Here is a 21,572-nt window from a genome sequence, read left to right as displayed (position 1 = left end):
GGTGAACAGATGCCTAAAGAATGGACACGAAGTGCACTCGTGCCCATTTTTAAGAACAAAGGAGATGTCCAGAGTTGTACGAACTACAGAGGAATAAAGTTGATGAGCCATACAATGAAACCCTGGGAAAGAGTAGTTGAAGCTAGACTAAGAGCAGAAGTGAACATTTGTGAACAGCAGTATGGCTTCATGCCAAAAAAAGAGTACGACAGCTGCAGTGTTTGCTTTAAAAATGCTGATAGAGAAGTACAGAGAAGGTCAGAAGGAATTGCATTGTGTCTTTGTAGATCTGGAGAAAGCGTATGCCAGGGTGCCCAGAGAAGAGCTGTGGTATTGCATGAGGAAGTCTGGAGTGACAGAAAAGTATGTCAGAGCGGTGCAAGACATGTATCATGACTGTAAGACAGTTGTGAGGTGTGCTGTTGGTGTGACAGAGGAATTCAAGGTGGAGGTGGGACTCCACCAGGGGTCAGCTCTGAGCCCCTTCTTATTTGCTATGGTGATGGACAGGCTGACAGACGATGTTAGACAAGAATCTCCGTGGACCATGATGTTTGCAGATGGCATTGTGATCTGTAGCGAGAACGGGGAACAGGTGGCGGAGAAACTAGAGATGTGGAGATATGCCCTGGAAAGGAGAGGAATGAAGATCAGTCGCAGCAAGACGGAATATATGTGTGTGAATGAGAGGGATCCAAGTGCAAGAATGATGCTCCAGGGAGAAAAGATAAAGAAGGTGGAGGATTTTAAGTACTTGGGGTCAACTGTCCAGAGCAATGGAGAGTGTGAAAAAGAGGTGAAGAAGCGTGTCCAGGCAGGCTGGAGCGGCTGGAGAAAAATGTCAGGTGTAATGTGTGATAGAAGGGTTTCAGCGAGGATGAAAGGAAAAGTGTATAAACCAGTGGTGAGACCAGCGGAGCTGGAGGGAGCAGAGCGGAAGATGTTGAGGTTTTCCTTGGGATGACCAGGTTGGATATGATCAGGAATGAGTACATTAGAGGGACAACTCATATTAGAGGCTTTGGAGAGAAAGTCAGATAGGCCAGACTGAGATGATTTGGACATCTCCAGAGGAGAGAGAGTGACTATATCGAGAGAAGGATGCTGAGCCTTGAACTGCCAGGCAGGAGACCGAGAGGAAGACCGAAGAGGAGGTTTATGGATGTGATCAAAGAGGACATGAAGGTAGCTGGTGTGAGAGAAGAGGATGCACAAAACCGGGATAGATGGAGGACATTGATTCGCTGTGACGACCCCTGAAGGGAAAAGCCGAAAGGAAAAGAAGTTGGAAGAAGAAAGTTGATAGGTATGAAGGTAACTTCAATGACCATTATGATTGTTTGATCTCTTTAACAGAGTCAACAGTTTTGTTTGGGAATGGTATAATTATACCAATATTTGCCAGTACCACATATATTTCTACAACAAGCTAAATGATCGATCATGAGAGTTCTACAAGTACAGTGTATGTTCACCAGATGTACACTATTTTTAAAAATCTGCTGAGAAGCAGTATTTACCTGCGGTCACATCCTTGAACCCAGCTACAATGAATTGCAACGATCAACAAGTCATCAGAAATAGATTTAGGTTACCATGGGATTTTAAACGTCCATGTTTTTTTATAGTTCATGATGCCTAAATGAAACGATAGAGCCGTTTTACCCAAAAAAGTTTTAACATTTAACCTTTAATGTGGGCAAATAAAATAAAAAGCAGACAAAATGCACATTAGTTCGCCAATAGCAAGTACAAGAGATGAAAAGAAAAATGAAATGCTGACAGGTGACAGGTGAATTTCACAAGCAAGCTGTGCTGGCAGCTTCTTTGGAAATATATTTTTCTTTGTTTTTTTTTCACATTGGTGCTTCATAATATGCTTTGAGGTTATACTTTTCTCAAGATACGAGAGCACAAATAGTAGGAGAGAAAATCCTCCAGCCCTGGTGGACGATTCACTGCGTAGGATGAGAAGGCCTTTTACTCAGGCTTTCAAAAATATTGGTTAATTGCAAGATTCCTCTCAACTTGCATCATGAGTAGGCGTCGAAGAGTTTACGGCACAGGTGCATTGCGGCTGACAGAATAGTGTTTGGAAATTCTCTCCTAATTGTCATTCCCCGCTCAGAGGTTTTTTTTCCTTGCACATTCCCTTGGGAGAGGTTTCCCCAGAATCTACGAAAAAGGATTCCTGCCCACGCCGTGGCCTTAGAAACATCTCATTTTCAACACCCCTCAGCTTGCTCATGTACACACATATTTGCTGTCGACGTGGCATTGTATCTCCTCATACTCTCACTCTCATCATTTTTTTTATTCTTTTTACTCTGAAACACTTTCTCTCTCCAATCTTATAGATCCACCGGGGGAAACATCAAAGTTGCGGGCCTATTCTCTGACAAATGACTCGCTTGGCCCACAAGCTCTTAGAGGGAGGGATAGGGAAGGCTGGAAGTAAAGATGGGAAATGGACATGATAGGGCAAAGTAACTGAGTTAGCAGCATTTGACTGGACTCAGGCAAGTAGTGAGAACCACTGTAAAAAATGCAATAATATATTGCACCGACAAATGTTTGCTGAACTGACTACAAACCAAACAGTGCTCTGAAAGGTGATGCGGTCAAGTATGACATAAAAAAGGGTAAAACATTAACCACCATCCTGTATAAACATTGTCTAGACCAGACATGGGCAAACTACGGCCCGCGGGCCACATAAGGCCCGTTCGACTTTCTAATCCGGCCCGCCGAACTTGTCCAAATTATAGTAAAAACAGTGTCTGAAAGTCTGAAAAGGTTAGCGGACAACAAGGCAGACAACTCTGAAAAGGTGCCATGAAGAAAGGCGAGAAATTGCAAAAAAAAAACAACAACAACAAAAACATACACGTGTACTGTTTGTGCATGAAGGCAAATCCAATCCAATCCAATCCAATCCAAGGCGAGCGAGGGCGTCCGTGGCTAGTTTGTAGAGTGCGCGGTCAGGACAATCCATCCATGATTTTGCGGCGTTTAACACAAGTAGATATTATTGAGCTTGAGTATTTCGTTGTGTAATAATATGTATTGAATGTTGAAAGTGATTCCATTTTTCAAAAATGTTGATTTCTTTAACTTTCCACTTTCGATTGAAACGTATTAAAAACAGACGCAATCTTGATAAATCACAGCGCATGTTATTTTAATCTATTTACATTTCCTCCTCCCAGTAGCTGCAAAATAGTATGTAAATGACATATCTTGCATTTTCCTTGAGACAAATTTATGAACTGATAAGGGCTATTTTTCACATTTGAAAGACTGTTAATAAATCAATCAAAAAACATCCCTTTCATCCCTTTGCTGCTGTGAAATGTAAATTTCTCCACTACGAGACGAATAAAGGCAAATCCAATTCAATCCAAATTGGGTTGTAGTGTTCTTACTGTGCTATGAGGTTTGCACACACTACATTTAAAGGACAACCGACATCACTTTTTTGTTTCCTAACTACATCAGAAAAGTGTTTTATAGCATCAAAAATACCCAAAACATACAGTATGATATTTTTAGTCAAATGAAAAACACCAATAAAAATGGCTTAAAGTGTGCTGAAACTGCAAAAAATCGAAACCGGAAGTGGCCAGTTTCAGAAGGTCCCGCCCCTTTGTTCGTGGTGTCACGCCAATACGTCTTGCCTTGCTCGAGAATCAAAAAAATGGCTTCAGATTCGGAGAAGATGCTTTCTTGTTACTCACCCAGTTATGAATATGATTCAAATAGTTCTGAAGGAACTATTTCTGAGGAAAGCATATAGGAAAGCATTAAATAATTTATTCCGTGTCATTTTAAGGCATCGGGGGCGGGGGGATGTCGCACCCAAAAAAGGCAGAAGATGGCAACAAAGCTCCGTGTGGAAATGGCTCAACATTTTTGTCACAACACACAACGATTCACCATGGCGTTATTTATGAGTTTTCCTTCTAATTTCGCCATCAACACGGATCAACACGAAGTTTTCAGACCAAACAAAGTACCGCAAAATACATTGACGTGATCAAAGGACTGCTACAGTGTGTCCTTTCTCAGTCAGGGGCGTACCTTCAGTGACGTGACGACTCGTCACCAACTCAAAAACAAGACTTCCGGAATATTCAGTGCGAGTCTTAAAACGTAAAATATAGCTATATGCGGTGGAATCTTTGTAAAATACACTCAGTAGAAGTCATTTGAAGCGATTTGACAAATTATGGACACAACTTGTCCGGAGACATCGGTTGTCCTTTAATGCTTTAGTACATCCGGTCCAAACACTCCCTCCAAATGCTCCTGACCCGGCCCCTCTGTCAAATTTTAGAACCCATTGTGGCCCGCGAGTCAAAAAGTTTGCCCACCCGTGGTCTAGACGGTCAGTAACAGGCTTTGGCTTGTGTTTAGGAGTAGTTGATCAGATGTAATAAATCACTTACGGGTTTTCTTTTGCTAAATCTTGGGCCAGGGAAATTGCTGTGGGATCCCGATCTAAGGCCAGGACTGTAACATCAGACACCGCTTGAAGTATTGCTTTGGTATGACCACCGCCTCCAAATGTCATGTCGAGAACCACCTACAACGAGAGAACATAAAAAATTGGATTTTACTAAACACGTTGCCATGTACACAATTTAATGTTTAATGCCAGACACAATAAAACCTTTAAAGAATGGAATGTAAAGTCAATTTACAGAAGGTTGTTGAGGTTCCACCAACTGCTTTAACCGTTGACTCCAATTCTAAAGCAATGGTAGTAGACCGAGTACGATTCTCCCTTTTCATGCTCCCTGTACCCTGATAACATGATGAAGTCAAAGTCAGCTTTATTGTCAAATATGCTAATATGCATGACATACAGCACAGATGAAATTGCTGTCCTCCCGGACCCAGCATGCAAGGCACTTATAATGACTTTAACAAACATAATAAACATGAAAATTAAACATGAAAATGTCAATTTGCCGAGAGAGGGGAGCCGCTGCATGTTCACGCGCCGCCATCTTGGGAAAAAATAAAACTAAAAAAACAAAAATAACAAATATGACAACACAAAGACACAGTCATTCATTCTTCAGGACTTGCTGTACCCTCTTTGTGATGACATGAAGCAGTTCTAGATGAAAGAGGAGACGATCAAAGCATCCATGTCAGCAGTGGATCAGGGATGTCATGGTGGAATTTGCACGTCTACTACAAGCTAAATGTTGAAAGCAAACACAAACATAAACTGACCATTGTAGTGACCACTGTGCGTGAAAGGGTGAAGTTGGTCAGGAAGCTGGTTTGGTCTTGAGGCTGATCAGAGTGGATTAAATTTGGGCATTGTTTCTGGTGTTGATGTGCAACAAAAATGGGAGAAAAAGAGCTTAGTTTATTACTGGTGCATGCTTTTAATAAGGCAGCCTTGTTTTGTCATTAACAACTGGGAAATTGCAACTGAGATTTTCTTTACGTCTGTGTAAGCTCTCAGTCGTACAGGAGTGGTCCATCGATGAGAAGGTTTCTTCAGCCGTCATCTGTACAAAAGTGAAGGTGTCGGACGTTTCGCCTCCTATCCAAGAGGCTTCGTCAGCGAACTAAAGTCTGACTGGTCGTATCGGCCCCATTTATATATCCCTAATGTCCAGACATGGTGGCGCTGGACACAGCTATGATAGGTCCCTACTCTCAGGTTGGGGAGGCAGAGGACCCCTCCCTGTGGCCCCACTGATTGTTCCTACATTCCTGACTAACGACTGGCCTATTACCCCCACTCCCACCGGTATCACCTCATCAGCATAACGACCCTCATCAGCATAACGAAAGTTGCCTAACCTGTTTTGCCTAAGCAGGCGATTGTATGAACGATCCAAATTGAACCTCACCCCACCAGACCGGTTGAATGAAGGATTTTGTTGTTTTATAAGAATCGCTTCTTTTACCCCCCTTTCAAACCATCTATGTTCTTTCGCTAAGACTTTAACCTCATTGTCATCAAATGAGTGGTTGCTAGCTTTTAGGTGCAAATGTACTGCCGATTGAGAAAGCTGGTATACCGAGATGGTTGTCAAAAGTGGTTTCATTGTAGTCCCAAAAAGGGTAATGGAAAAGTGAACATTCGGGGTCAAGCAAGGCAACCTTATGTCTCTCAACTGGTTTGGTAAATCTTCAGGATGTCCTGAAGAAAAGCTTTAAGTTCGGTAAGAAATCTAAAATACCCTGCTTAGAATGCTGCGTGTGCTACACAACCCTAGATAAGCATAAGAAAAATAGATCGAGCATTTTTCTTTACGACTTCATTTCAGAATCAGGAAGCCTTTAGTAGTCCAGCGATGGGGAAATTTGCAATATACAGCAGCCAAATTGAAAGGGATGGAGGGCATTCTATGCACAAAAGAAAATGTCACAAGACTGAAATGTACAACTACACAAAAAAGTTTCATTAAAAAACTATACTAGGTGCAAAGTATAAAACTATAAAGTATAAAAACATATTTGATATATGCAACTGTATTGACTCAACATAAGGTGGCTATGCTATTTACAATGCATTAGTCCAGGTTTACTTTTTGTAAGTATTTATTAAGAAGCCTGACAGCAGTCGGTAAGAATGAGTGGCAGTATCTCTCCTTCTGTCTGGATGTAACAGTCTCTGGCTGAAGGACCTACCCAGATCTGTCAGGGTGGGCAAGAGGAGGTGGGAGGGGCTGTCCATCATAGCTTATAGTTTAGCTAGCGTCCGATCTGTTGCCCACTTCCTCCAGAGAGTCCAGGGAGCAGCCCAGGACAGAACGGGCTCTCTTGACCAGGCACTCTAGTATTTTTCTGTCTCGGATGGTGATGCTGCCTGACCAGCAGACAATTCCAAACTGGATGGCTGAAGTGACCACAGAGTCAAAGAAGGTCTTAATGACTAACCCCTGAACCCCAAAATACCACAGTGTCCTGAGTAGGAAGAGGCGACTCTGTCCCTTTTCTGTTCCGTGTTTGAAGTCCAGTCCAGTTTATTGTTGAGAAGAACATCCGGGTACAGTGAGACCTCAACTTACGAACACCTTATAATACGAACTTTTCATCATACGAACGTCAAATTTATGAATATTAAGCCTCATAATAAGAACTATTTTCATCTTACGCACTTCGGTGGAAGTGTGTATACATACATAAATACATCATCTTCTGCGGAAGAACACGAAAGCACACGACCTTCGGCTCTGGCGGAGTGATCTTCGGCAACCGAACAGCGCTCCAGCCGACGCTACTTTGCACACCCCCTCTCATTGAATGCACACGTCCATCGCCTCCTTGCAGCTTTATGCTTATACTTTTACGATTATGGCACAGAAAAAAAACCACCAGTGTTCAGCCCAAGAAGAAACACAATAAAATCACCGTCGCTGAGAAGGCGGAGATAATTGAAAAACACGAACGACGTGTGCGTTTGTGTGATTTAGCGACAGAGCGCGGCTATGCTAAGTCCACCATCGCTACCATCCTTCGCATCAAAGAAGCTATCAAAGGTGCGTCTGTTGCAAAAGGTGTTTCCATGCTCTTAAAGCGACGGTCTCGGGCAATCGAAGAAGTTGAAAAACTTCTGTTAATTTGGTTTCACGAAAAGCAGCTATCCGGCGACAGCGTGAGTAAAGCTATTTTATGCGAGAAAGCACGGCTAATTGACGCCGATATCGCCATGCGCCAACCTGGAAGTTCGGCGCTTATTCAGGATTTTAAAGCCCGTAACGGATAGTTCGAGAACATCTGAAGGCGAGGAGGAGAAGGCAATGTTGGCAAAGTGGAATGATGTGCAGGCTTTTACCGAAGAGTTCCATCCAGAAAAGACTGGCTATGACAATCATCAACATGATGAACGATAATGTGATGCCTCAGCCTTGTAACACCTTCCAAGTCAGAAAGCAACAGGTGTCAATTAAGAGGTTTTTAATCAGCAAAAAGGATGAGGAGTCTCCAAAGAAGCAAAGAGAAGCCACACCAGTGGTTAAGTTACCAACAGTCCTTCTGTGACTCTCCTTCCATAAGCCATCAATGACCATCAAAAAGGTAAATACAGCTTTATTTTACAGCACAGTTTATTTCTTTAATTACAGTCCTCATGTAATGTGCCTCTCTTTCCAAACAGCAAGTCCCTTTGACCTTCGACCTCCAACGCCATTCCATGAAGTCATCAATGACCATCACAAATGTAAATAAGGTGACTTTATGATACGATGCAGTGTATTTCTTTAATTACAATACCATAACACATTTATTATGCATAGGATAAGGTAGGTTGTGTGTAGTTTTAAGGCTTATTTAGTTGAAAAGTATATTTTATGGAAACCCGGGAACGGATTATTCATATTTTAATGGTTTCCTATGGGTTTTTTTTTTTCGAGATACACACTTTTCACCTTACACACTCTGTCTGGGAACCAATTAAGTTCGTAAGTTGAGGTCTCACTGTACTTGTAAGAGGTCACCCTCTCTGTCCATACCTTGGTTCAACTGTGCAGGTGAAGACTGTTTCCTGCAGAAATCTGCAACCAACTCCTTGGTTTTCCTGGGGTTGATCTGGAGGTGATTCTGCTGGCACTAGTCCACAAAAGTCTTTTGTCAGTCCCCTGTACTCCCGATCATCAATCTCTGTAATGAGGCCGACATTCGCAGAGTGATCAGAGTACTTCCGAAGGTGTGAGGTTGGAGTGTTGTAGCTGAAGTCCGGGGTGTAAAGGGTGAACAGGAATTGAGCCAGGACTGTCCTCTGCGGTCCCCTGCAGTGCACCTGTTCTCACAGTTCTTTGCCCTCACATACTGTTCCTGGTTTGTGAGGTAATCTGTAATGCATGATGTGAGGTGGTGGACTACTCCGGCATGCCGCAGTTTGTCCCCCAGAAGGTTGGGCTGGATGGTGTTGAAGGCACTGGCAAAATCGAAGAACGTGATCCTCATAGTGCTCACAGCATTCTACAGGTGCTACAGCACCGGGGGAGGAGGTAGGCAAACTGTAGCGGGTCCAGTGATGAGCTCGCCAGCAGTCGCAGGTGGGCAAGGATGAGTCTTTCCAGCGCCTTCCTCAGGTGAGAAGTCAGCGCCAGCGTCTGAGCAGCTGTTGAGCTTCTTCGGGTAGGCCGTCTTGGGCACTAGGATCAGGCATGACATTTTCCACAGCTGTGGAACTCTGCCGAGCTTCAGGCTCAGGCTGAACATGTGCTGGACAATGACACACAGCTGGTCGGAGCAAGTACTAAGGAGTCGGAAACTGGTGTTGTCCGGACCTGCTTCCTTCCTCACTTTCATCCTCCTTGGTTGGGTCCTCACCTGTGAGCTTGTGACAGACCGGCAGGAACCAGAGTGGCGGTTGAGGGTGTGGTATCGGTTGAGATGGCAGTTGTTTGTTGCTGAAAGCTGGTCATGGAAGTCCACAGTGAGAGTGTGTGCAGGTGCAACAGCAGGTGGTGTTGACGGTTTACTTAATCTGCCTAGTCCTTGTCTTTCTCATTCAATGTCACTGGGCTTTTGCGACCTGAGATGTTTTTCAGGCCCTTTCACAGACACCAGTGATATTTCTGATAGACACCAGACACTGATGATATTTCATGACAAAATCATTTAAAAAGCAGAATTCCTTCAACCATTGATTCTGTACTTGGTCTATTTGCTCAGATTGTTCACCTGAGATGTGTAACTGATGGCTCCAGTTTTTCATTGATAAGGTTTCTATAGCTAGCAATCATGTTTCAAATACCACACTACACCTGCTTTGTCCATCTTCTATATTCAGCTGTGCTAAATTCTTTTGACGCTGTGTCGTTGACAAGTAGATGACATTGTTTGTCTGACTAAGCCATCTGGCTCCCTCTATGACTCTGTTCCCCCACCTTTCTTTAAGGGGGTTCTCCTGAGTATTGGTCATTATCAACAGGGGCCTCTCTTCTCCTATTGTTCCCCAACAATTTAAACGTGCCCTTTATCAAGAAATCTGGCCTTGAGCAAGATGTGCTGTCAAATTTTAGGCTCATTTCCAAAATGCATTTCATTTAAAAAATCTTGAAGAAGGTATGCACATGCTTTAGAAAACTTTCTTGGATGAACATAACATCTCGGTGGTCTTCCAATCAGGTTTCAAGTCTAATTCATCATTGCTGAAATCATTGCTGGACAGTTCTGGGGCGATTGTGCTTTTTTGCGCCTGTAATGGGCAGCAACTTCACAGCCCCGCTTTTTTCAATGGAGAGGTTGGTGCTGTTGGACAGTCTGCGGCTGGATGGATGCATGGCTTGAGTAGCCCGCGATGAGAAGAAAGGAGCATCAGCGCAGGGCGCCGATGCATATGTGGAACTGTCGCGGCTTGAAATTGAAGCGGATTTACGTGGGACAGGAGATGTGAGACAATCTCTTTTTGTCAATGGATGCTACGGCTTCATGTTTGCGTTTAACATTTAGCTTGTAGTAGACATGCCAATTCCACCATGATGTCCCTGATCCACTGGTGAACAGGACACTTTGATCCTTCCCTCTTTCATCTAGAACTGCTTCATGCAACAAAGAGAGTGCAGAAAGTGCTTAAGGTTGAATGACTCTCTGTGTCTTTGTGTGGTCATATTATTTGTTATTGAGTTTTTTTGCTCTTTTGGCTTAATAATGGCACCGTGAGAGTGGCTGCCTTTCCAGAAGTTCCTGTATATTTTTTTTTACTTTTTTCCTTCCTTTCCTCTTCCTTTCCTTTGCTGCTGTGAAATGTACATTTCTCGACTGTGAGACTAATAAAGGTAAATCCAATCCAATCCAAAACAATGCATAGCACAGAGTCAGCCCTGTTATGCGTTTCTAATGACATCCTCCTGGCAAAGGACACTGGAGAATAATGTGTCTGGTTTTATTGGATTTAGCTGCAGCATTTGATACATTGGATCCCAGTTATTCGTTTGACTCATTTGCAGCACTTTGTGGGCATTTGCTTTAGCACTATTGTGTGGTTTAGCTCCGACATACCATACTGCCCGTCTGTTATGTGGTATTTCATAGGGCTCAATGCTAGGGCCTCTGCTGTTTTCACTCTACTTGCTCCAAGGCATTCATTAAGGCTACTTTTATCCTGCCTGGATAGGAATACATTTCTTGAATTTCTTGAATTAAAAGAAGACAGAGGTGAATTGCTTTATCCCAGTGGCCCCTGTACACCATATCCTGTAGACCTGACTCCTTATCTTAATTCAACAGTCGCAAACATGAGTTTTCAACTGGACGGTGAGTTGAAATTTAACCAGCAAATTGGTGCCGATGTTAAATCCAGCTTCTTTCATCTTAGGCAGCTGGCTAAAATAAAAACTCTCGTTTCTCATGAGCACCTTTAAGCAGTAATGTATGCCTTTGTCACATCATGGATGGACTACAGTAATGCACTTTATTTTGTAGTCAACCAATCCTCTATTCAATGTCTCCAGTTGGTCCAGAATGCCCCTGCTTGCCTCTTGACTGGACTTGTAAGAGGGAGCAAATAACTCCTACTCTGGCGTCCCTGCACTGGCTCCTTATAGATTTTAGAGTTCTTTTTAAGACTCTATTACACTGTATTTGTTTTCAAATCTTTGATGATCTGGCACCGCTTGACCTTCGAATTATGTATGGTCTGCAGACCATACATAATTCGAAGTATCAAGAACTAAACAGAGGCTCGGAGGGGATTGAACCTTTTCGGCAAGACCTCTCGTTTCCCATCTTTAAAACCCACCTCAAAACTTTTGACTCAGTATGACTAATTTCTTGATCTTAGTTTTACCCTTGGGTACTTTCTAACATCTTTGATCCTGATTTGTTGTTGTATATTTGCTAGTTTCTCCATGTACAGCACTTTGTATGGAGTGATAGCTCTTAGAAAGTGCTCTATAAATACAGTTGAGTTCAACAAAGGAACATTGTTCTGGATTTACTTTTCTGTTTGAACAAAAAAATTGAAGCATAATCAAGATGGTCGCATAAAGGTGCTGTACCATGACTGACCAATTTATTTCTGTCAGACAACTGAGGAAAAAGACATTTTTGAATAAAGAGATTCAGCCTCCCAAACTCTAACTGCATCGACTACAAATAAATACATACAAATTAGTTATACAAATAAGAATACATAGTGGCCTGGTTAATTTGCTGATAATTTCATATCTTAAATGACAAGGAAATGTTAGCCATCACAAAAACATGAAACATGTTGATCAATAGTGACGTGGAAGGTGGGCTGTGTGCGTGAATGTGTGAGGAAAGAAATGATCAATGGCGGTTCCCTCTCCTTTTCAGCGCACAGCAGCAGACGGGGAGGGGGAGTGGGCTAGTGGGATGAGTCACACGCATAATGAACTTGCCTGTTGTGCTATTCAATACAAAAAAAGGAAAAAGGAAAAGCAAAGAAGATTGGCTTTTATAAAACCAGATGACGTACCGTAAAGTGCACGAGTTCATGACTGAAGTGTGCGGTATTTGGCACGTCAGTATCTTTATCCCTTTTAAGTAATATGTAGCCAAAAGAACAAATCCAGTTTCTATTTATTTTATTGCTGCAAGTGAGGGGGCACCATTTATATATGGTGAATTTAACATTATAGATGCATGTTTTCACATGCAAGTCATAGTGTCACAAGTATTTGAACTGATTCAGCATATGCAGCACCATACACATTCAGTGTTTGTACGGTCATTTACTTGCTTCTTATTGACCAAGACACCAGATGGACACATTTATGACAGTTGTGCATATAACAAAGAACCACCCTTACGGTAAACTATAGAAAGTACACCATATGTGTCATACGCTTCCCTTCCTTTGAGATTATATTTATTTTTAATCTGTGCTAATGAGTCACACACAGTACATATTTTCTTCTTAATAAGGTGTGTGTTGTATCTGCCTTTCCCAGCAGAGGGAACAGGAGAGTTGAAGTAATACGAGTGGTGCAGTGAAGCTGCAAGGTGGTATAGTTATGTTGCATGACACTTTACCAGTCACCTCACAACATTGTTGAATAAATTGTCTCTTCCCAAATTCAAAAGCCATCTGCAAAATACACTCTCACTTAGTATTTGCGAAGTATGGTGAATGGAAATCCATATGGTTAGGGTGGAAAAAAAGGCCTGAATGCAGCCCATCTTATGGTTGAATTCATTAAGGGGAGCAGGAACCTGAGAGAAGCCAGAGTATTCACCTAAATCCTACCTGTGACCCCCAAGCCCAGATCAGTTACAGTGAGGGATCTAAAATGTCATTGAGACGAGTTTTTACAGATCTTGTTACACTAACGGACAGACCATCAGGTTGACAGAGACACAGATGCAGGATCGCTTTTCTTGTTGCGTCCGTTTCCATGACAATAGTGAAGCTAACTGGTTTGCATTTCTTCTTCTGACATACAGAATTCATGGTGAGACATTCTGAAGCCCTTCATGACACAACTGAAATTTTGATACAAATTGAGTTTTTTACTCTTACAATTTGCGTAGTTTAACAGTAGCGGTGAAACAATACATAATAAACCTTACACTGCTTTTCCCAATTTCACTCAGCAGTTCCATTCAACATTATTTTAAATCAGAATCAGAATCAGAATACCTTTATTCGTCCCGCAATGGGGAAATTTGCAGTCCACAGCAGCAATTGAAGAGGGTTGGGGTGGGAGTGAAAGGATAGAAAACAAGATATTCTAAGCATAACAAAATAAAAATGTCAACTGTATACTGTGCAAATGTAGATGTGCAAAAACCGTTCTATAAACAAGACTGTACATAGTGCAGAATCAAGAAATGCATTTAGATATATTGCAACAACCCATATTTACAAGTGTCCAGTTTTTTTTTGTTTTTTTTTTCACATGTGATCATTGGGAATTGTGAAGCCTGACAGCAGTCGGTAGGAACGAGCGGCGGTACCTCTCCTTCTTGCAGCGCGGGTGTAATAGTCTCTGGCTAAAGGAGCTACCCAGAGCTGTCAGGATGGGCAGGAGGGGGTGGGAGGGGCTGTCCGTCATAGCTTTTAGTTTAGCTAGCGTCCGTCTGTTGCCCACCTCCTCTAGAGAGTCAAGTTTAATTTGTTTGTATAACTTCCCCCAGACGAGACACACTAATTTTCACTTTATTTCGATCAACATTGTTTATTTGGAGGAAAGCCTTTTATTTGCATTCGTGTTCCAGGTAGGAGGCAGTATTAGAGAAAGGGATCATTAAAACAGATGGCTTGTTGAGTAGAAAACCTGATAAAGACATGACGGCTTCCCACAATTAGTCTGTCAAGCTTATGTGGATAGTGAACAGTGGGTCTCAGATGCCTACCTTTAACTACGTGAAAATAAAACTCTGCTTGTGTAAAATGAGCTAAAGAGTGACTGAACCATACAAGAACACAAACATATTGACTTTTTTTTCAGAAGGAAGCGCAAATGGCAACTTGTATGTTCAAATAATCTTTCTTTTGTCAGAGGAATGAAATGGAGTTGTGACAAATACTTAAATTCCTCAGCTATTCCGTACTGTTTGCAATCTTTTGGCAAAGGTTGACAAGAATAAGCAATTGAACTAGTTATGAGAAAACATGTCCATGCATGCAAAAATACGTTTTCTTAAACTGCTTCCATGAAACCGAGAGAGTACACAGAAAATGTATCAATTTTCTCAGCGGCACATCATCACTTTGTGGCCAAAACAAAATACATGAAATAACAAATTCCTTCTTTGAAAGACAAATGTACAATTATCAAACAGGCATTGCATTTTTAAATATTTACTGCAAATAAAACGTTGTTTTACACATTATATGTAAGAAACGGAACCCGACGAATGGTTGGCTGGGCAGAAGGTGGATTGAGTTAAAATTTGATAAAATAAAAAAAATAAAAAATAAAAAAACAGATGACACCACCCAGCGATTGAAAGTGTGATATTGATGAATTAGGGTTTTCCATTAATGAATCCCAGAACTCCTCATCCCCAAACTTCTCAAGCTTGGAGTGTCCCCTGCGATCTGCCAGTGGATCCGCAGCTTCCTGACAGGACGGACACAACAGGTCAGACTGGGGAAAATATCATCCTCAACACGAACCACGAGCACTGGAGCCCCACAGGGATGCGTCCTCTCTCCATTGCTCTTCTCTCTCTACACGAACGACTGCAACTCAACGCACCCAGCTGTCAAATTCGTAAAGTTCGCAGACGACACCACGGTCATCGGTCTCATCAAAGACGGCGACGAGTCTGCGTACCGACAACAAATGGAGCAGCTGGAGCTCTGGTGCAGCCGTCACAACCTGGAGCTGAACACGCTCAAGACAGTAGAGATGATCGTGGACTTCAGGAAACATCCATCGCCACAGCTACCCCTCACACTATCCAACTGCCTTGTGTCAACTGTTGAGACCTTCAAGTTCCTGGGAATCACAGTCTCCCAGGACATGAAGTGGGAGGTCAACACCAACTCTATCCTGAAAAAGGCCCAACAGAGAATGTACTTCCTGAGGCTGCTAAAGAAGCATGGCCTGCCACAGGAGGTGGTGCAACATTTCTACACGGCTGTCATCGAATCCATCCTGTGTTCTTCCATCACCGTTTGGTTCGGGGCCACCACAAAAATGGACAAAATCCGATTTCAACGGACAGTTCGGACGGCGGAAAAAAATCATTGGTACCGCCCTACCCACTCTCGAGGACTTGCACACTGCAAGAATCCAAACTCGGGTGCAGAAAATCATACTGGACCCTCCGCACCCTGCCCACCACCTTTTCCAGCTACTCCACCTCAGGCAGGCGCTACCGATCCATGCGCACCAAATCCAGCAGACATTTAAACAGCTTCTTCCCCCAAGCCATTAACTCGTTGAACAGTAGCCCAAATTGAACTGTATAGTGTCTCTTTGCAATTTTTTGATGATGATACTAGTGCAGCGTGTTCGACCGGATATAAATTCCTTGTGAGTTATACATACTTGGCAATAAAGATGATTCTGATTCTGATGAATCTATATTTTTATATCATCTAAAGACTGCTGAGATCTCCGCTATTCTCATTTAACATTCATTACAATATCAGGGCAGATGAAAAAATGGGGCATTATGAAATATTTTATTGTTTTCCAATAGACTTGTATAGATGCAGTCATCGCCATTTATTTTCTGAAGTGTTTGTGACGAGTCCAAAATCCTACCTGCAACCTTTAGACAGAGTCACTGTTTACATGTATTTATAAAATCATCAAAGAATTACAAAATAAAAATAAAAAACTACATTAAGTGGTTAAAATGTGCTGAGGTTAACCTCTCAAAAACAGTCAGAACACTTTTCTGAGCAAGTACTCAACACTGAACTTGCTTCAGATAAAAAAAAAAGACCCTTAGATCACAGTGCTCTGAGTTAGAGTAAAATAACACTGTTCATCATTACAAAACAAAGTAGCGAAATAAATCAACCTCTTCTAGTAGGGTACAGAGGACACAGCAACTATGCTGACCTATGCAAACCACAGGGTGTTCTCCTTGAGTTTAGTTTTACAAAGAGCTTTACTTTGGCTAGCTAAATTGCGAAATATTCTGTTGCTAACATTAGATGTGGCTACACTCACGACTGGGTGATTTTGATGTGGTAGGCTAAATTTGAGCTGCTTTTGAGGTAAATACACACACACAAATTAGGCACAACACTCTCAGGGCATTTATTGAAACAAAGTTTTGTCTCGTTTTGCAAGGTGGTGATGGCGGCTGCGGATCCCAAAAAGCAACCAGGAGGGAGCAGGAGGTTGTGTTTAACAAATTGTATTAAAATAAAGTGAACAGGACCAAAATTTAAAACGTTAAAATCAAGTATCAAAAGAAAACCAAGAGTAAAAGTCCGCCAAGGTGAAAAAAAAACACATGCACAGCATACAATGCATGCAATTGCATACAAAGCATACAATCACCCGACCACGAATGGTCGTGCCGGGAGTCCTTTTGACTGCCACTGATTGTAACGACCAGCACTTGCGAGGCAGCAGGCATGGTTGACAGCGCTACCTGTTGGTCGCCAATCCGAACGTGGCAGTCCGCCACTGATCGGGATGACCAGCACCTGTGCAGGTGCAGGCGGGGCCGACAGTGCCACCCGTTGGTCGGCAACCAGATCATGACAAATTTTCCATTCATTGGTCCGAGAACTCTCACATTATCCTCAATTCTCACGACTGCTCTCTTCACCACTGTTTATTTAGCCCGCCCAAGGAAAATGGGAACCTATCATCTTTTGCTAACAAGCCCAAAAATAACAACAGCCAATAAATAGCTATGACTCACCATTGTCTCCCTCAACAAATCGAACACAGAAAGCCAACACACAAAAAAGCGATATGATAAAAAGGCAACCTAGACACATAAACAATAACATTAGCAATTAGACATTACTGACAATTAATTATATAATTTGACACGTCTCAACAACATGTATCCTGACATTACTTTTGTTGGATTGGATTGGATCAGAATCAGAATCAGAATCATCTTCATTGCCAAGTATGTAGAACACACAAGGAATTTGGATTGGATTTACCTTCATTAGTCTCGCAATGGAGATTTACATTTCACAGCAGCAAATTTATGAAAGCAAGATGAAAGGAATGGAAGACGTAGAAAAGGTACCACTTTTGAAATAAACTATTGGTGTAGAAAGCTCATATCGCATTGAGGGTAAAACATTTGCAAATATTGGCAAAGATTGTGAATGTGCGTTAATGAGTTTGTTCAAGGTCACAAATGTTCGGCAGACGTTCACACATCGTTTTATTGTTTTTCCTTTTGAAATTTTGAACAATGTTTATTTCTTGTCAAGAAATTCTTACGAAAAGAAAGGTACAGATGAACATCTGGAGAATGTTTGCGACCTTGAACAAAAACTGATAAAATCTGACGAGAATACAACATACATACAACTTCAGCATAATTATTCTCTAAGAATTTTAATTCATGCTTCCTTTCAAAATAAAAGGAAAGATGAGTAAATGAATATCAACACTTAAATAAGCAAAGAGGAAAAGGGGTCACACTGAAGGGTGTAAACAACGATTTAGATTTATAATTAAATTAAATCATTTTATGTGGTCCTTCACATTACAAAAACATATATGACTTCTAATTTGAACACAATCATTTTCATACTGAAACTACAAATTATGAAAAATCATTCCCACAGACAAATGATTATAAAAATGCCCTACTACCTAAATTTGGATATATGGTCAAACCAGAAAAAAACTAAAAGACAACATCTACATATTCTGGAATGTTGCCAACATCTGACCCTAATAGAATTGTAGAACATATATTATTGAACAAAATGGCCATAGAAAATGGCAACAGAAATGCCAAAAGGATAACTTTGTTTCACAGCAAACAAGAAATAAGGTCAAATATGACGCAGTGCATCCATTCAAAATGATTATGCGGTTCATTGGTGTCAGCTATGAAAGATTTCTTTTAAGTGTGGCATGGCTGTCATTACAGTGTGCTAGGGCAACAATGCAAAGTACATCAAGCTAAAGAGAAGACAGAAAAGAAAAGAGGAAGCAGAATCACCTAACTATATTCACAAAATGTAAAGAAGCATCGGAAAATATGGCTTTCTCTCCTGAAGGTGAATTTCATGGCACTAGAGGAAGACAAAAGAAGAACAGGGCCAAGTCCATTAGGGAGAGCAAAAAGGAGTCAAGCTAAATGAAAGTTTCATGGTGGAAGACTGGGTAATAGGCAAAACACATCTCGAGGCATTGAGGAAGCCGTGTCCAGTCGTTTGAAGACTAGAGTGACAATGCAGTCATGAATGAAAAGGAACTAGGGGATGAGGTGGGGGTAGTGAGGGGGAGGGGGTCTTGATAGAGGTGCATCTTACTCCTCCCATAAGGTCAGATAATTGCTGACATCACCCTAGGCCTTACTAGGATAAACAATTTGAGTCTTATTGTTTAATGTTTATGAGATTGTTCTGGATATGGGTTAACTGAATGTATGTATGATTTTTATTTTATTTTAAAATATAGATTTAGTATATTGATGATGGTCACCAAAATAGTAGTGGCTGACAGTATTACCATTAAGTGTAAGTGTGTGTGTGTGTGTGTGTGTGTGTGCGTGTGTGTGTGTGTGTGAGTGTGTGCGTGCGTGCGTGCGTGTGCGTGCACGCGCGCGTGTGTGTGTGTGTGTGTGTGTGTGTGTGTGTGTGTGTGTGTGTGCGTGTGCGTGCGTGTGCGTGCGTGTGCCTCGACTGGGATCACCACCTTATCGTGGTGAGGCACTTTGCGCGTCTGAATGACCCTGAGAGCTATGTCGGCCGGAGTCTTGCACTCCTGCCAGGGTCATCCAATCCGAACAGGATGGCTCCAGGCCAACACAAAGACAATGGGGCAGAAACATGGACCACATACCGCCGGCACTTAACTACCCTTGAGGCCTTCCACATCCGGAGCCTGTCCTGGGAAGATAGAGTTCCTCACTCAGACATCTTTCAGCGCACAAATTCCATCTGCATAGAAGCGGCAGTTGCAAAAAAACACCTTCGGTGGATTGGACACACCATCCGCATGCCCGATCACCGCCTGCCCCGCCAAGTCCTCTATGGACAGCTGAAAGATGTGAAGCACTCTGCAGGGGGGCAAAAGCGACGCCTCAAGGACTACAACAGGGACCTCCTCAAACGAGCCAACATCAACATCACGAAGCTTGAAACTTTGGCCTCAAACCGACAAACCTGGCAGACCACTTGTGCGAGGATAGTCTCTGAAATACATCAAATCCACATAGACAGACAATTAGAGAGACACATTCAACGGCACCAGCGGGCGGCTGGTACCCCCCTGCCATCCGGCCTCCCATGTTCCATCTGCGGACATGTCTGCGGCTCAAGGATTGGGCTCTATGCTCATGAAAAGTGGCACCAGCGACATCGTCGCTAACCCCACCCCACCCCAACATCCCCTCCCTGGGAGCAAGCGTCATCATCACCTATGATGGACAGCTAGAAGAGTGTGTGTGTGTGTGTGTGTGTGTGTGTGTGTGTGTGTGTGTGTGTGTGTGTGTGTGTGTGTGTGTGTGTGTGTGTGTGTGTGTGTGTGTGTGTGTGTGTGTGTGTGTGTGTGCGTGTGCGTGTGTGTGTGTGTGTGTGTATCGATGCACAAGATTAATAATTATATACAGTATATCTAGATATAGATACAGTATACAGAAAGAGAGAGAGAGAGAGAGAGAGAGAGAGAGAGAGAGAGAGAGAGAGAGAGAGAGAGAGAGAGAGAGAGAGAGAGAGAGAGAAAGATTTTACTGTTGAGAAGCAGCCATGTGACATATCTATGTTTATAATAGCAAATACGGTAGGAGTCATGTTTATGAAAATTTTTAATTAGTTTTATGAAAATTACGTATTTTAATTACTTTGAAAGATCTTGTAACTCCTTCTATAAATTTTAAAAAACTGAGAATCAAAATACCAAATACAGAGTTCTTTAAAAACGAATGGGACAAGTTTAGTTTTTGAAGTGGCCTTCCCAAATCACAAAGCAAAATATATATCTGCACTCCACCAAAAATGCTGAGCACATTAAAGGCAAAGATAATGCAACACAATTTAGTTTTTAATTCTAACCAAAGGTACTCAAAAAAGCAACTAATGCTAATACTGATAAGATAATAGCATATATTCAGGAGTCCACATAAAAATGTTAACATGATTTGCAAATGAGTTCTGGAATTGGTTGTTTAATGCTCAGGTTTTTAACCAACCTCATGGATGAACTGAAAGACAAGGTTTATCGTTAATATGGGTAGATAAGTCAATTCTGTCTAACTGAATATTTTTTTTCTATTTATGTGCCTTGCCGTGCAGAGGTGCAAGGTTCAATTCCCGTTCCGGTCTTTCTGGATGGAGTATGTTTTGCCCGTGCCCTCACCGATTTTCTCCGGGTACTCCGGTTCCCTACCACATTCCAACAACATGCATGGCTGGTTAATGGAACACTCTAAATCGTCCCACGGCATGAGTGTGTGCGCCAATGACTGCATGTCGACCTCCGTCCACCCATTCATTTTCTGAACCACTTTATCCTCACAATAACCATGACAGTAGGCATGGGACACCCTGAACCAGTTGAGAGACAAACATGAAAAATCCACACAGGAAAAATCCACACAGGAAGTCCAGAGTTCAGATCAAACCCACAACCTCTGCACCCTGAGGTCGACACGCTAACACCGCTGGACCACCCAAAGGTCGTCGTGTGCCCAGCAATTGGCGAGCAAGCAGTTCAGGTTTTCTCTCGACTACTGCCCTTTGACAGCTAAAATGGGCTCCAACACACCTTGTGACCCTTGTGAGGATAAGCGGCTCAGATAATGGAGAGATGGATGGACATTAAATTTATATTTACCATAATTGCATGACCTGTTTGAAAAATTAATTGCCATCTTTGACTTGCATTATAGTACCCCTTGTCAACTCGCTTGGCACAGTTCTCCATGCGCAGCCATAAACTTTTTTTCAGCATAAGACATACAGTAAAGTCTCGTTATATCGATATTCAAGGGAGTCCGAAAAAATATTG

At 42.2% G+C, this 21,572-nt stretch overlaps 1 protein-coding gene across 3 annotated transcripts in view; it reads right to left on the bottom strand.

The window, feature by feature from the left end:
• The window catches only part of mettl15 (methyltransferase 15, mitochondrial 12S rRNA N4-cytidine), an 80,489-nt gene that overhangs the window by 32,587 nt on the left and 26,330 nt on the right, over positions 1-21,572 (bottom strand). For all 3 annotated transcript variants that reach the window (XM_088993223.1, XM_088993224.1, XM_088993225.1), the window contains one exon: positions 4,449-4,585. In XM_088993223.1, coding sequence (XP_088849349.1) covers positions 4,449-4,585 — 137 coding nt within the window. The remainder of the gene's footprint in view (positions 1-4,448; positions 4,586-21,572) is intronic.

This window comes from Hippocampus bargibanti, linkage group LG03 (assembly GCF_051943395.1).
Source record: "Hippocampus bargibanti isolate YZ-2025 linkage group LG03, ASM5194339v1, whole genome shotgun sequence".
In the NCBI taxonomy this organism is placed as follows: domain Eukaryota; kingdom Metazoa; phylum Chordata; class Actinopteri; order Syngnathiformes; family Syngnathidae; genus Hippocampus; species Hippocampus bargibanti.
This window is presented reverse-complemented; position numbering and strand designations above follow the sequence as displayed.